At 42.9% G+C, this 13,012-nt stretch overlaps 1 protein-coding gene across 1 annotated transcript; it reads left to right on the forward strand.

The window, feature by feature from the left end:
* Positions 1 to 1,502: 1,502 nt before the first annotated feature.
* On the forward strand, positions 1,503 to 11,860 carry GPX6 (glutathione peroxidase 6). Its single transcript, XM_017889096.1, has 5 exons — positions 1,503 to 1,589; positions 4,998 to 5,151; positions 9,740 to 9,854; positions 10,350 to 10,449; positions 11,654 to 11,860. The coding sequence occupies exons 1-5, from the start codon at positions 1,503 to 1,505 to the stop codon at positions 11,858 to 11,860; spliced, it is 663 nt and encodes a 220-aa protein (XP_017744585.1).
* Positions 11,861 to 13,012: the final 1,152 nt, after the last annotated feature.

Raw genomic sequence — 13,012 nt, forward strand, 5'->3', positions numbered from 1 at the left:
ATAGGTGGACTCTGATGATGAAGACAGTTCTATCTGCCAGAATCAGAACATTTCTGGAGGGAAGATTACATCAGGGAAATCTGGCTGATGTCAAATCAGAAAAGACCTTGAGTGCTTCATGGGAGAATTTCAAACTAAGAGTGTAAGAATTCAGGAGGAATTGGGGCACTTTAACATGAGCGAGATCAACAAACCTTACTGAGATCAACAAACCTGACCTTTAGAAAAGTCATAGAGGCAGAGTGTGAAGGAAATAGGGACTGGAGAAGATCCTGGAAGTGAGGAGACAGCTAAGGGATGAAAGCAAAATTCCTGGAAGGTGATAACATGGAACTAAGGCTCCGAAGGAGGATGGGTGAAGGGCAATTGCAGCCCCATGATACCTTTGGGTGGACTAGGGACATGAAATGTTCTTTGTTTCCTCCTGTTCAGTGTGTGCTCCTGTACCTTCACTTCTCATTGCTTGAGGCAAGGACCCAAGGTACTCAAAAGTCTATCAAGAATATGGGAACACCAAAACCTATGAAGTTGTGGTTTTAGGCCATTTGACCTACTGATGAGGTCTATAATGAAATGTCTCCTTACCTCTCAAGGGCTCATTACTACAAGGTGAGCAAATGTAAATTGTCTCAGATAGTAAAGATTTCATCACAATAATTATGATCCAAATGGAACCAGAGCAAGTGATGTGGAGTAGAAAGCAGAAGTTGCCTTCATTTCACTGTTACCCACTCTGTGACTTTTTATATGTTATCTCTGTCTCTCTCTGAGCTTCAGTTTTCTCATACATGAAACTGTGTAAATACAGTTCTAGTTGTTTACCATTGTCAGGCCATGTGGTAAGTGCTTTATAGTTATTATCACATTTAATTGTCACAGCAGCCCTATAAGGTAGATAATATTATTATGCTGATTTCACAGATGAGAAAACTGGGGACAGACACATTAACTTTGATTTCAGAGTCAAGGAGTTAGTCAGTTGCACCAATAGGTATTAATTTCAATGGTCTTTATAGCCTCGTAGTCAAAGCTTCAGCCATTTTTTTTGAGCTAAAAGTAGAAGGGTAAAGAGTTTGGGAATGTGTGTAGGTCTGTTCCATAAGAGGATAGCATCTGACCTGCTGCCCTAAGGAGCTGCATACCTGGATCAGGTATCAGTGATTAGGACATAGATTATAGGCTTCTGAAAAGAGCTCAGAAATCTGAGATAACTAAAAGCTCGTATTTCAAGAGAGTTCACAAGAACTCAACCTCACCCAGACTTTACTTTCAAGAGGTAGAGAATGCCTTTTGTGTGAAGCTGGCAGAGGCAAGGCAGGCGGAGCAAGCTCCACGGTGAGGGGTTTACAACTGAAGAGGAAGGGGGTGTGTGTAGGGAGTGGAGGTGGGTGTGTATGAATGCCACTCTGCGATTGGAGGGTGCTTCTCCAAACTGGTCCCTGCCAAGGGTTCAAAAGGGGCTGAAATCCTGGGGACCTCAGAGTCGACTAAAACTCCTAGCCATGATCCGGCAGTTCCAGGCCTGCTGTCTTGTCCCGCTGTTCCTGGTTGGCTTTGCTCAGCAGACCCTAAAGCCTCAAAATAGGAAGGTGAGCATGGGGCAGGAGATCCAAGCTGATTCCAGCACATAATGACCAATCTGGCTGCCAGAGTTGTGAGGAATTCTCTCCTCTCTCCTTTCGAAGGACAAGATCTGCATTCCCAGCAGATCTTCACAAATCCTGACATTGCTATCCTTAGCGGGCTCTCCCTAAATCCACTGTCTCTTACTTGCATCTTTTCCTCTGCACCTAGTGGCTCTTTGAACTGAATGTATGTGGAGTGGGGTTGGGGGCTGCCTCAGCACATTCCCTTTCGCCACTTCCCCCTGTTGGCCCCTTGATAGCCTAAAGCCTGTCCCCTTCATGCTTGTCTGTAACTTGGGGTAGCGCTGTGGATCCCAACAAATGAGGCATGAAGTAGCAAAAGGATTGACAGGGAGGCTGCCCTTGTTACTCCTGGAGAGGCTGCTCAGCCAGAAGCCCAGAGGGAGAGGTGAGAGAATCTGGTGTTGGGATCCGCACCAGAAGTTTCAAGGTCACGGAAAGAGGAGTGCCCCCACTCCCACACTCCTAGAAAAATAAAACACATAAGGCCAATATGGTTGTCCGCCAATATTAATTTTAGGGAAGATCATGAGGTGAGGTAGAGACAAAGCTCAGCTCAGAGTAGGCTTTGTTCTCAGATCTTGGTGTTGCTCCCAAATCTCCTGATGCCATTTAGAAAAGTCCTCCCACTGGATGTCAATAGCCACCCCTGTAAAAGATGTGTATATATGTCTTAGGATGCAGACTGAGCAGATCACTTGAGGCACCCGCAAAGTTTAACTTTATAATCAGATGAATTTATCCAAAAGCATCCTCAGTGGTGGCCGTGTGCCAATTATATTTCTTTTGTTAGTTCCTTTTTCTCCTCTATAAAAGGTGGGGAACAATGCCCATCAAATAATGCAGAGATTCCCAGACTTGAGCTTCCCTCAGAGAGAGCTGCCTGAAGCACAGTCGCTGGGCCCCGACCAAGAGTTTCTGATTCAGTACGTTTTAGGCGGAGCCCAGGAACTTGCGTTTCTAAAATGCTTCCGGTTGATACTCATGGAGGTCTGCAAACCTGAAGCTTTGAGCTTTAATCTCTGTTATTGGGTTCATATGAAGTGTAAGATGGTGTCTATTAAATGCCGTAAGACAGCTTACTTACTTTCAAGAAAGGTAACAGACTACTTGAAGGGACAACCTCCGAGGGTTATCCAGATCTATGTCAGCCACTGCTGCCTGGTTGGGTGTGGAATTTTCGATGTAAAATATCATCTTGTGAATTAAAAGCTGTGTTCTAGTGTATTCTGTCTTCTTCAAACAGACGTAAGCAAACTAGAGTAGAACTAAAAGCTGGGTAGGAAGGATTGAGCTCTTTGAGTCTGCAATTTTCTTGGGATTCTGCATCTCATTTCACAGAGTGACATCCACATGAGAAGCAAACCTTTGGAAGTTGTCGCACTCAGAGCTAAGGTAGCACAAAGGCAAGAAAATGGAGGCATACAAATGACAGCTCACATGGTGATTTCCGTGTGACTTTTTATTATAGTAGCAAGAAAGACAAATGCTGGAAATTATTTAGCTCAGAGGCAAGGTGTCATGAAGGCAAAGAAAATGCAGGGACATGGATGACAATCCCATCATAGTGGATTTCTTAGGCTAATGTTCCCAAATATTGTGACTAATGTATATGCATAGATGTGTACAGAAGTATTGACTCAGAAGGAAAGGGCTTGCCCCTAGGTCAAGTCTCCTTCTCTCCAAGGATAATGAAGGAGAAGCTATGATCTTGTGTCCTGGTGACAGACTCGGAAGATGATAAAGAGTTTCTTGCCCCACTCTCCCCACGGTAGCTCACCCACAGGCCATTCCTTCACTGCATGGGGTATGCCTTTAAGGACTGAGATCCTATGAAGCCCAGTTTAAATTACTCTAAAATTCTATGACTTTTCATCATATGGCCAGGAGTATAGACTCTCTTACCAGATAACATCTTAGCCTTTTGTTCCAGGTTCTGCATGCCTTTTATTCTTGGCATGCTTGTGAGTAGAAAGTTTTTCCGCTCTATGCTTTCTATTGTATGAACTTTAATTCATGAGAAGTCCAGGATGTTTCACAATATAAAGATGAGAAGTGGGTGTCAAGGATGAGTTTTGAAGGTACCAGTGAAACCGGAAAAGTTCACTTGTCCCTCTCAGAGGGCATGAGATGGAAGGTGTGGCTCGCTTCCTCAGTGCCTCGCTGCTCAAACCTCTAGGGGACCAAAGAGGGAACATACAGACGGGCAGGCTGTGGGGCTCCTACTCCAAGGCAGTGTCTAGAGGTGAATGTTTACAGCTGAAGCCCTAGTGGGCGTGTGTTACTGGGTGCTCTTAGTTCAGCCATCCATAGGCGGCTTGTGTTAGCTCAATTAGATCCCTGCCTTCTCACAAAGACAGAGGGCTTTCTATATCCCAGGGATCTTGCCATGGGGTACAGGAAGAATCGGATCACACGTGGGCTTGGAGAATGAGTGCAAGGTTTTATTGAGTTGAAGTAGCCCTCAGCAGATGGGGGAGCCAAAACATGGATGGTTTTTCCCTGGAGTCCGGCTTCTTTCCTTATATTCCGGCCTAACTCCGTGTCCTTCCGCTGTCAATGGCATCCAGTGTGCTCCTACGCTGGTGCGTCCTTCTCCGCGTCCGGCCAGTGGAGTGTGTTCCTCCGCTGATGTGGTCCTCTGCACATCCAGCGTCTGTGTGTCTGCCTGCTAGGGTCTCAGGGTTTTCATAGTCACGGGATGGGGGCATGGCAGGCAACATTTGGGTGAGAGGCAGGAGTGCCTGTCCTCACCTAGGTCCCTGGGCGCAAGCCTGAGGGTGGAGCCCTAGTCAGGGACCCTCCTTTCTCTACCCAGCACTTCCTTGCTGCCCCTCCCCCCCATCACCAGTGAGTACCCCACTGGGAAGCCTGGAAAAGGCCCTTCAGTGGCATCTGGAGAAGTAAGTTATGGGCCTGATTTTGGGGGATAGGAATTATAATATAAGAACATATAGATGAGAAGTTTGTGCAAAACTTATGAGAAATCCTGCAAAAATCTGTTAAGAGTATCGGAGAGAGGACGGCATGACTTGAATGGGGTGTTAGGATGTCGGGGGAGAATGCAATGTCAGGGAACAGAAGTAAATGGTATTAATCTTCTAGAAACGGGAAGAATATTATGAAATGCTTGTCTTGCTACCTACACCCAAAAAATGGATTGTAAGTTAGAAGACATAGATTCTAGCTATGGCATCAGCTCTAACTAAAAATTTTACTTAGAAATGTCCCCTCAGTTCTTAGAATTTCAAGATATTACATGAAGGGTCTTTGAGTGTTTTGAAAAAGTCCACAGATGTTGGAAATTATTGTTTATCTTATATCGTTATGGTTATTTTTGTAACATTCCAGGTGGATTGCAACAAAGGGGTGACAGGCACCATCTATGAGTACGGAGCCCTCACCCTTAACGGCGAAGAGTACATCCAGTTCAAGCAGTTTGCAGGCAAGCACGTCCTGTTTGTCAATGTAGCCACCTACTGAGGCTTGGCAGCTCAGTATCCTGGTAAGAACTCATGTTTCAACGCTTTTGGAAGCAGCATTGCCAGATAGCCATATTCTAATTCCAGAAGGTTTTACCGATGTGTTATTAGAGGATGCAGTGGGAGAAGTGATCAGGTGACTCTACCTCCCTAAATGCTGCTCCTGCTCTGTTCCTTAGAATATCAAGATAATTATTTCCAGATTTGAGAACTAAGACTTTCCCAAAGACTTAAAGACCACTAGGAGCACACTTGTAGTTGAACAAGTTGAGTGTGTTACTCGGTGCCCTGAAGGAAAACATGTTTTGTAGAGAACCATGGGGCTTCTTAATGTGAAAGCATTAGAAAGTACTTACTATAGAATCTGAGCTTTTGTTAGGTGATTTGGAGACGAGTTCAAGGAATTGAAGTTCTGTTCTGAATTGGATGCCATCAAGAACTGGGAGCAATTATATGATTTGGTATCTTAATCAATCATATTTACATGGGGAGAGAAACTAACGCTAAAGCTGTAACTGGTAAAGAAGCAGCAGTCATTCGTATTGGCAAGAATAGGGTGGTACCTGGTTATTGTTGTGATTTGGACAATGTTCATGCTTTGTCTATGTTCGGTTACAATTATACAGTGACCTTGTTTTTGTCTTGATTCATTATGATCACATGTTATGTGTTATTGAGGTTCTATGAAATAGTTTATGTTTCCTAGGAGAGTGCTAAAGCCAGCTGTGACTCCCAGGCCAGATACCTGGTTTTCAAGGACGGATTTTATGCTTCTCAAAATCTCATAAAAACAGGAGAGATGAGTGATCTTTGACATTCTGGAAAATGCCCTTGGGTTCTGTAGGCAACTCCAAATGACAAAGAGGGAAATGAAGTTTTCTGTCTGGGCAGCCTTTGATTAGTGCAAGGGCTGTCTAATGTGACTGGCAATGTAGATTAATGCTCCATCTCGCCAACCTTGGCCTAACCTTCTGTGGTAGCTGAGGTGTGCTTCCATTTTCTCTGTGCCCTTAACAGAGAAAAGTTTGGTATTACTGTTGATCCAAAACAGATGATTTAAAATTCTAGATCAATTATACTAGAGATAGATACGACTTTGGACAGGCCAAGAACTTTATTTTATGCTTTAAAAAAAATGGTTCCGGTGGCTCAAGCCTGTAATCCCAGCACTTTAACCCACGCACTTTGGGAGGCCGAGACGGCGAATCACGAAGTCACGGAGAATCGAGACCATCCTGGCCTACACATGGTGGAAATCCCCCGTTCCTCTACTAAAAAAAAATACAAAAAACAACCGGCGAGTGGCGGGGTGCCTGTAGTCCTCAGCTACTCGGGAGGCTGAGGCCAGGGAATCGGCGTAAACCCGGGAGCGGAGCTTGCAGTCGAGCGAGATCCCGCCACTGCACTCAGCCGGCGACCAGAGCGAGACATCTGTCCTCAAAAAAAAAAAAAAAAAAAAAGGTTCAAGATAATTTAAAATATTTCATTACACCAAATGCCACAGAGAAATGGATCAAAATAATACATGAACAACTTTGTTTTGTTCTTGAGAAGTCTCGCTCGTTGCCCCAGGCTGGAGTGCAGGGCATGATCTCAGCTCACTGCGCAAACTCCCGCCTCCAGGTTCAAGTGATTCTCGTGCTTCCAGCCTCCGAGTAGCTGGGATTACAGGCGTGCACCACTATATCTAGCTAATTGTTTTTTTTTTTTTGTGCATTTTTAGCAGAGACAGGGTTTTGCCATGTTGGCCAGGCTGGTCTTGAACTCCTGACCTCAAGTGATCCACAAGCCTTGGCCTCCCAAAGTGCTGGGATTACAAGCGTGAGCCACCGCACCTGGCCTATACATAAACAAGTTTTAAGAAAAATTTTCCACACGTTGACACGGTTATCTATTCAACTGATCAAAATATATAAACCCTATCAATTTTCTTAATGGATTTTCAATAATAAAATCCCAGAATTTTATCCCTTTTAAATAACACTTAAAGTCAAGCATATTGTAATCTCATGTCTAAAAGATCCGGCTCACCAAATTTTGACATTTTAAAATTGACATTCAGAGGATGCTTTATGATTTAAGCAAAAATTCTAATAAAATGCCTGCTCCTCCAAAGTACAAATGGCTCACATTTACCAAGAGAAGCTAAATATTTTCCAATTTAATGGTAAAATTATGCATAAAAGATACTCTCAAAAGTACATATTAGGATAAGAATCACACTTTTAAAATAATTTGGGGTCACTTTATTATTATTATTATTTTTGAGACAGGGTCTTGCTCTGTCGCCCAGGCTGGAGTGCAGAGGGTGCGATCTTGGCTCACTGTAACCTCTGCCTCCGGGATTCAAGCTATTCTCTTGTCTCAGCCTCAAATAGCTGGGACTACAGGTGCATATCTTCTCGCTCAGCTAATTTTTTTTTTTTTTTTTTTTTTTTTAGTAGAGACTGGGTTTTGCCATGTTGGTCAGGCTGGTCTCAAACTTCTGGCCTCAAATGATCCACCTGCTTCCATCTCCCAAAGTGCTGGGATTACAGGCATGAGCCACCACATCCGGCCTCAATTTTTTTATTTTTATGTACAATTAAGTCTAGGGGAAACCTGAAAAGCTACAGACTAAATTTTTATTATAAGAGCCCAAGAAATGATTTAGTATCATTTAGTAAGTAAGAAAGTTAAAAGAACTTTCCAAAGGAATAGAATCAAGGTCCGCTAAGTGTATCTACTGTAGGACCTCAGGACCTAGGTATTAGAGCCCAAACAACAGTTTTGTATCATTTAGCAAGCAAGAATTCTCCTCCCTTCAAAAGTTAAATTTGAAAATATGGTAAATTTTAAAAGTTGTGATGTGTAAACAGCAGTTCCATGGAATATGAAGCTGCTCTTAAATTTGTTTTAATTTAATTTAATTTTAACTTAAATCTGCTACAAATTGAATAGGCAATATACTTGCAACATTCAAAATTCAAGAGATATAAAAAGGTTTACAGTGGCACTTGCCATGTTCCCTTCTCTTTAGGCAACCAATATTATCAGTTTATGGTGTATATTTCCAGAAATCTGTTATGCATATACAAGCAAACATTTCCCTCTCACTTTCTTTCTCTCAAGCACATACACATACACAAACATACACAAGGAAATGATTATGCACATTGCTTTTTCACATATATCACATACCTTGGGGACAGGAGTGGTGGCTCACACCTGTAATCCCAGCACTTTGGGAGGCCAGGGTGGCCGGATCACTCTTGAACATCAGAAGTTTGAGACCAGCCTTGCCAACATGGTGAAACCCTGTCTCTACTAAAAATACAAAAAATTAGCTGGGCATAGTGGCACATGCCTGTAATCCCAACTACTCAGGAGGCTAAAGCATGAGAATCTCTTGAACCCGGGAGGCAGGGGTTGCAGTGAGCTGAAATCCTGCAACTGCACTCCAGCCTGGGTGACAGAGAGAGACGCTGTCTAAAAACAAAACAAAAAAACATGGTGAGTTTCCTTATTCATTTTAAGGCATAGTATTCTGCTGTGTTGCTGTGATATAATTTATTAAACTAGTTCATGAGAATTTAAAAGAGCATCTCATTCAAATTTTACTCCAGATGAGGAAATTGAGAGAATTAAAGAAGCTTACCAAAGGAATAGAATCAAGGTCTGTTAAGTGTGTCTGCTATAGAAAGGAAATACTCTTGATGGCCAAAGATAAGAGGGAGATGAGTATCGATAGTAACCAAAGAACTGTAGAAAAATAGCAAGACACTCTCTATTTAAGAAGAGGTTCTTAGGGGACATTCCAGCAGGCAGAGCTGAATCTGAATAAGAATGGCCAATACAGGTTCTGAGGTCTGAATAAATCTGACCTGAAAACAGCTGAATATGGAAATTATTGTTCAAGTCTAAACACACAAGTTGGAAGGTTCCTGACAGTGGTAAAGAGCAGTTTGGAGTTTGTGGCCTGGAGTCCCAGGGAGTGTTCTAGGGCATGTTCCAGCATCAGTTAGGTCACTGGAATTGAGGAGAGGGTACAGAATACTGTAGAGATAGCCTTGGAATTTCTCTTTCTCTACCACTCTCAGGGTGGAGCACCAAGGAGTACTCCTGGGAATGCAACTGGCACTGGAGTGTCTGGTTATGTCACCATGGGACATTGTATGAGTGAGGCCGGGGGGATGCGGGGATAGGTGGGTAATATTTCCATTTTGTTTGCTTTTTCCTTACGAATTTTTTTGATCAGTTCACCAACTAAGGAAGACAGCGGCACTCCAATCTGACTTCTCTTTAGGATCAAACAGGACTCCCACACAAGGCTACCAATGTGTGTGTGTGTGTGTGTGTTTTTAAAAAAATAAGAGTTCTCATTGGATAGTAAAGTATAGCCAGGCATGGCTTACTGTATAAGAAAAACAGCAGCCATTTAGATGCATTTCTGGAAACATGTGCACTAGTCTTTTTTTTTTTTTTCTCTACTCTTGATCTCTGTAATCTTGAATCTTTCCCTTCATAGTCCTTGGTTTATTCATGGGATAAATGGATACGTTCAGCGATCTTTCACCGCTTGAGGTAGGCCTCCTGACCAGGCCACCAATGCTATTCACTCTCCACTCACAGAGCGGGATGCACCACAGGGGCTGAAGAATTTTGATGCCGTCGTGTTGGTCTTTCCCTGCAACCAGTCTGGAAAACAAGAACCAGGAACAAACTCAGAAATACTTCTTGGCCTCAAGTGAGTGCTTGCATGGGACTCTGCGGATGCCCTGTCAGGATTTCCATTCCTCATTCCACCTAGATGCCTGCCTATTCTGGAAACTTCTGGGATAGGACATAGATACATGGGTTGAAGCATATCCTTATGATGTTTTGAATTCAATCTATTCTATTCGCAGCGCTTAAATATTCTCTTTACTTTTGAATTATTCAATGATGAGGCTAAGGGAAGATTGAATGGAAAAGAAGCATAGAGGAAAGAAGGGAGTATAAGAAATGGAAATGAAGCAGGAAACCTAAGCTTAAGATATAGCCTTCCAATTTCCTTAGAATTCTCTATTGGCTCCATAAAGCCTATTGCATGAAGTCCTGCTTCCCACAGACTATCTTTTCTTATCTTCCCTATGCACAGCCTCTTCCCTTTATCTTTAATTTCCTGTGAATTGGTGGTGGTCATTATTTTCCATCCATGTCTTAATTTGGATCTTGCTGGGAACACTTTGATTCACTGCAGGTATGTGCGTCCAGGTAGTGGCTTTGTCCCTAATTTCCAGCTCTTTGAGAAAGGGGATGTGAATGGAGAAAATGAACAGAAGGTCTTTACTTTCCTGAAGGTGAGTGAGTATAAACCTGGCATGGATTGGTTAGCTAGAAATGCTCTGAAAGCAGTGGGGCTCATGTCTAGGGCTGTGGTTGGACCCCTTGGAAAAGAGATGCTCAGGTAAGTTCAAGGCTCATGGCAATATCTGCTGTGAGGCTTTAGCTTTAAGTAGAGGAAACCCGTGATGGACAATAGCTCTGACATGGACTAGCCTCCTGTATTGAATGGTAATGATTCATTCATTCAGCAATCATTTATCAGATCTCAGTATGTGCTATATAATGAGTTAACAAACATTAATAGGGCATAGTCTCTTCCCTGAAGGAACTCACATTTAATCAGGAGACACACGTGGATGATACAGAATACCATGTGCTAAATGCCTTTAGAGTCACAGAGTGTTAGAACTACAGAATACCAGGATAGAAGGACCCCCGAGGATCTCTGTGTCTACTCAGCCTCAAATACTGGTCTGCAGAACAAGGCTGGTCCTGCTGAAATTTTCACTCATCCACAACAAACAAGGGAAAAAAGACAATGCAGAATTTTTCATACAGCTCAACTTATTGAATATAAGACTGACATTTATTCTGATATTAAATTACTATTATGTTTACCCATATAAATTGCCCTTTACTTACTCAAAAATGGCACTATAATCAATTTTATGTGGTTCAACATGGTATTAAAATCCTTTAATTTTAGATTTATGCTTATAGTAGACTTAATTTTTCTTATTGGCAAAATGAATATTAGTGATTGTATGTTAATCTCCAAGGAAATAGTTATTGAAATTTTACTGGCTTATGAAGCCTAGGAAACCCCAAATTCTGGGAGCCACTATTCTAAATCAACCTATCTTTTTTTTCCACTAAGGAAACAAACTGTAAAAATGATATGACTCGTCCAAGGAAACAGAAAAATAGTCTTTTACTGAATTGCCGTGATAAAATCATGGGAATAGAGGGAAGACAGGGAAAGGAGGAAAGCTTTCTATTTACCATTATACTCTCTAACTCTCGGTTGTTTGGTAGTTGGTGTATTGGTATTGATACATTGCAGTGTCTGTGATTGATTGGAAGCATGCAAAGTAGTTAATATATTAAAATACATAATGGTGAGTAGACTCTGTAGTCTAGAGATAAGACTGTACCACACAGAAGTAGAAATAAAGTAGAAATAAATGTACGTTTCTACTTTCCATATCTCTGCTCCAGAACTCCTGCCCTCCAACCTCTGATCTTTTGGGCTTATCAAGCCAACTCTTCTGGGAGCCCATGAAGGTCCATGACATCCACTGGAACTTTGAGAAATTTCTGGTGGGGCCCGATGGAGTCCCTGTCATGCGCTGGTTCCACCGGGCTCCAGTCAGCACAGTCAAGTCAGACATCCTGGAGTACCTAAAGCAGTTCAGTGCCCACTAGGAAGGGTTAGCGACTGGCAGAAGTAACTACCCTGTCTCCCACCTGCGGGAATGTCTAACAAAGTGTCCATCTTCCTCCATCTTTGCTCCACACTCCTGCCTACCCAGCCTCCTGATGACCAAACCATCTTGTACTACCCAAGCAGCTGCTTAGCATGTGTGTGTAGCTGTGTGTGTGTGTGTGTGTATGGATATGTAGAATTGTATTTGTTGGTATATGCATAGGTGTTTGTATGTATGGTGTGTGTGTGTGCGTGCGTGCGTGTGTGTTTGAAGATTAAGGAAAAGAACACCTATCTCCCCAACTCTCTGATCCTGAAATATCTATTCCAAAGGAAAATCATATTTTACGGTAGATAAATCAGACTATCCTGTGTCCCTAAAAAAGCAATCCCCAGAAGTTGTGATATCTATCCTTTCCCCTTCCTGAAAGTTTAAAGAAAGCAGGAGCTGGCCGCAAGACTCTAGACCTCCTTTATAGCCTCTCTCCTCTAAGATGGGCATGCATTGGTAAACTCTTCTCTCCTCAATTCTCCTTTATTCCCCTGCCACCCAGTAGCTCTCATGTAGGACCTCTGAAGGCAGAGTGAGAGCAGAAACCCCACCTCACATGAAGGGAGGGACATCTCCATGACGGTGGGTCCCAAAACCCCTCGGGGTCGGACCCTGCCAGAGCCTTCCTTGGTGCCTGTCCCTTAGTGCATTCAGGTCATGGCACCTGGGCATGGATGTTCCTGTATTCTGAATGATGGGCTTTCTCCTCACCCTGAGGCTCTTCAACCTTAAACTTATTCTGATCACTGTCTCAAATTAAAAAATTCTGCAGCAACCTGGCTCTGTGTGGTGTTTTCCCAGTCCCATAGTATGTCCAGAGTCATACTTCTTCTTTCTCTGTCACTTTGCTCCTGCTTTCTTGATTGCCTTGCCTTGTTCTTCAGTGTTTTGTTTTTCTCAAAAATGCTCTAGAACTTTCCTGGGCACATATAAAAGAACCCGCTGGAACTGGTTGCTCAGAGCTGCTGTGACCGTGAGCACAGATCAGGTCCCTCTGCACCCTCCCGTTCAGGTCTTGACCAGGCCCCTACATGACAGGAATCCTTGCCTCTCAAAGAATGTTCTCTCTCTCTACAACAAATATGCATACATTTCTGTT

Source organism: Rhinopithecus bieti, unplaced genomic scaffold (genome assembly GCF_001698545.2).
Source record: "Rhinopithecus bieti isolate Rb0 unplaced genomic scaffold, ASM169854v2 scaffold_18466, whole genome shotgun sequence".
NCBI classification, from domain to species: domain Eukaryota; kingdom Metazoa; phylum Chordata; class Mammalia; order Primates; family Cercopithecidae; genus Rhinopithecus; species Rhinopithecus bieti.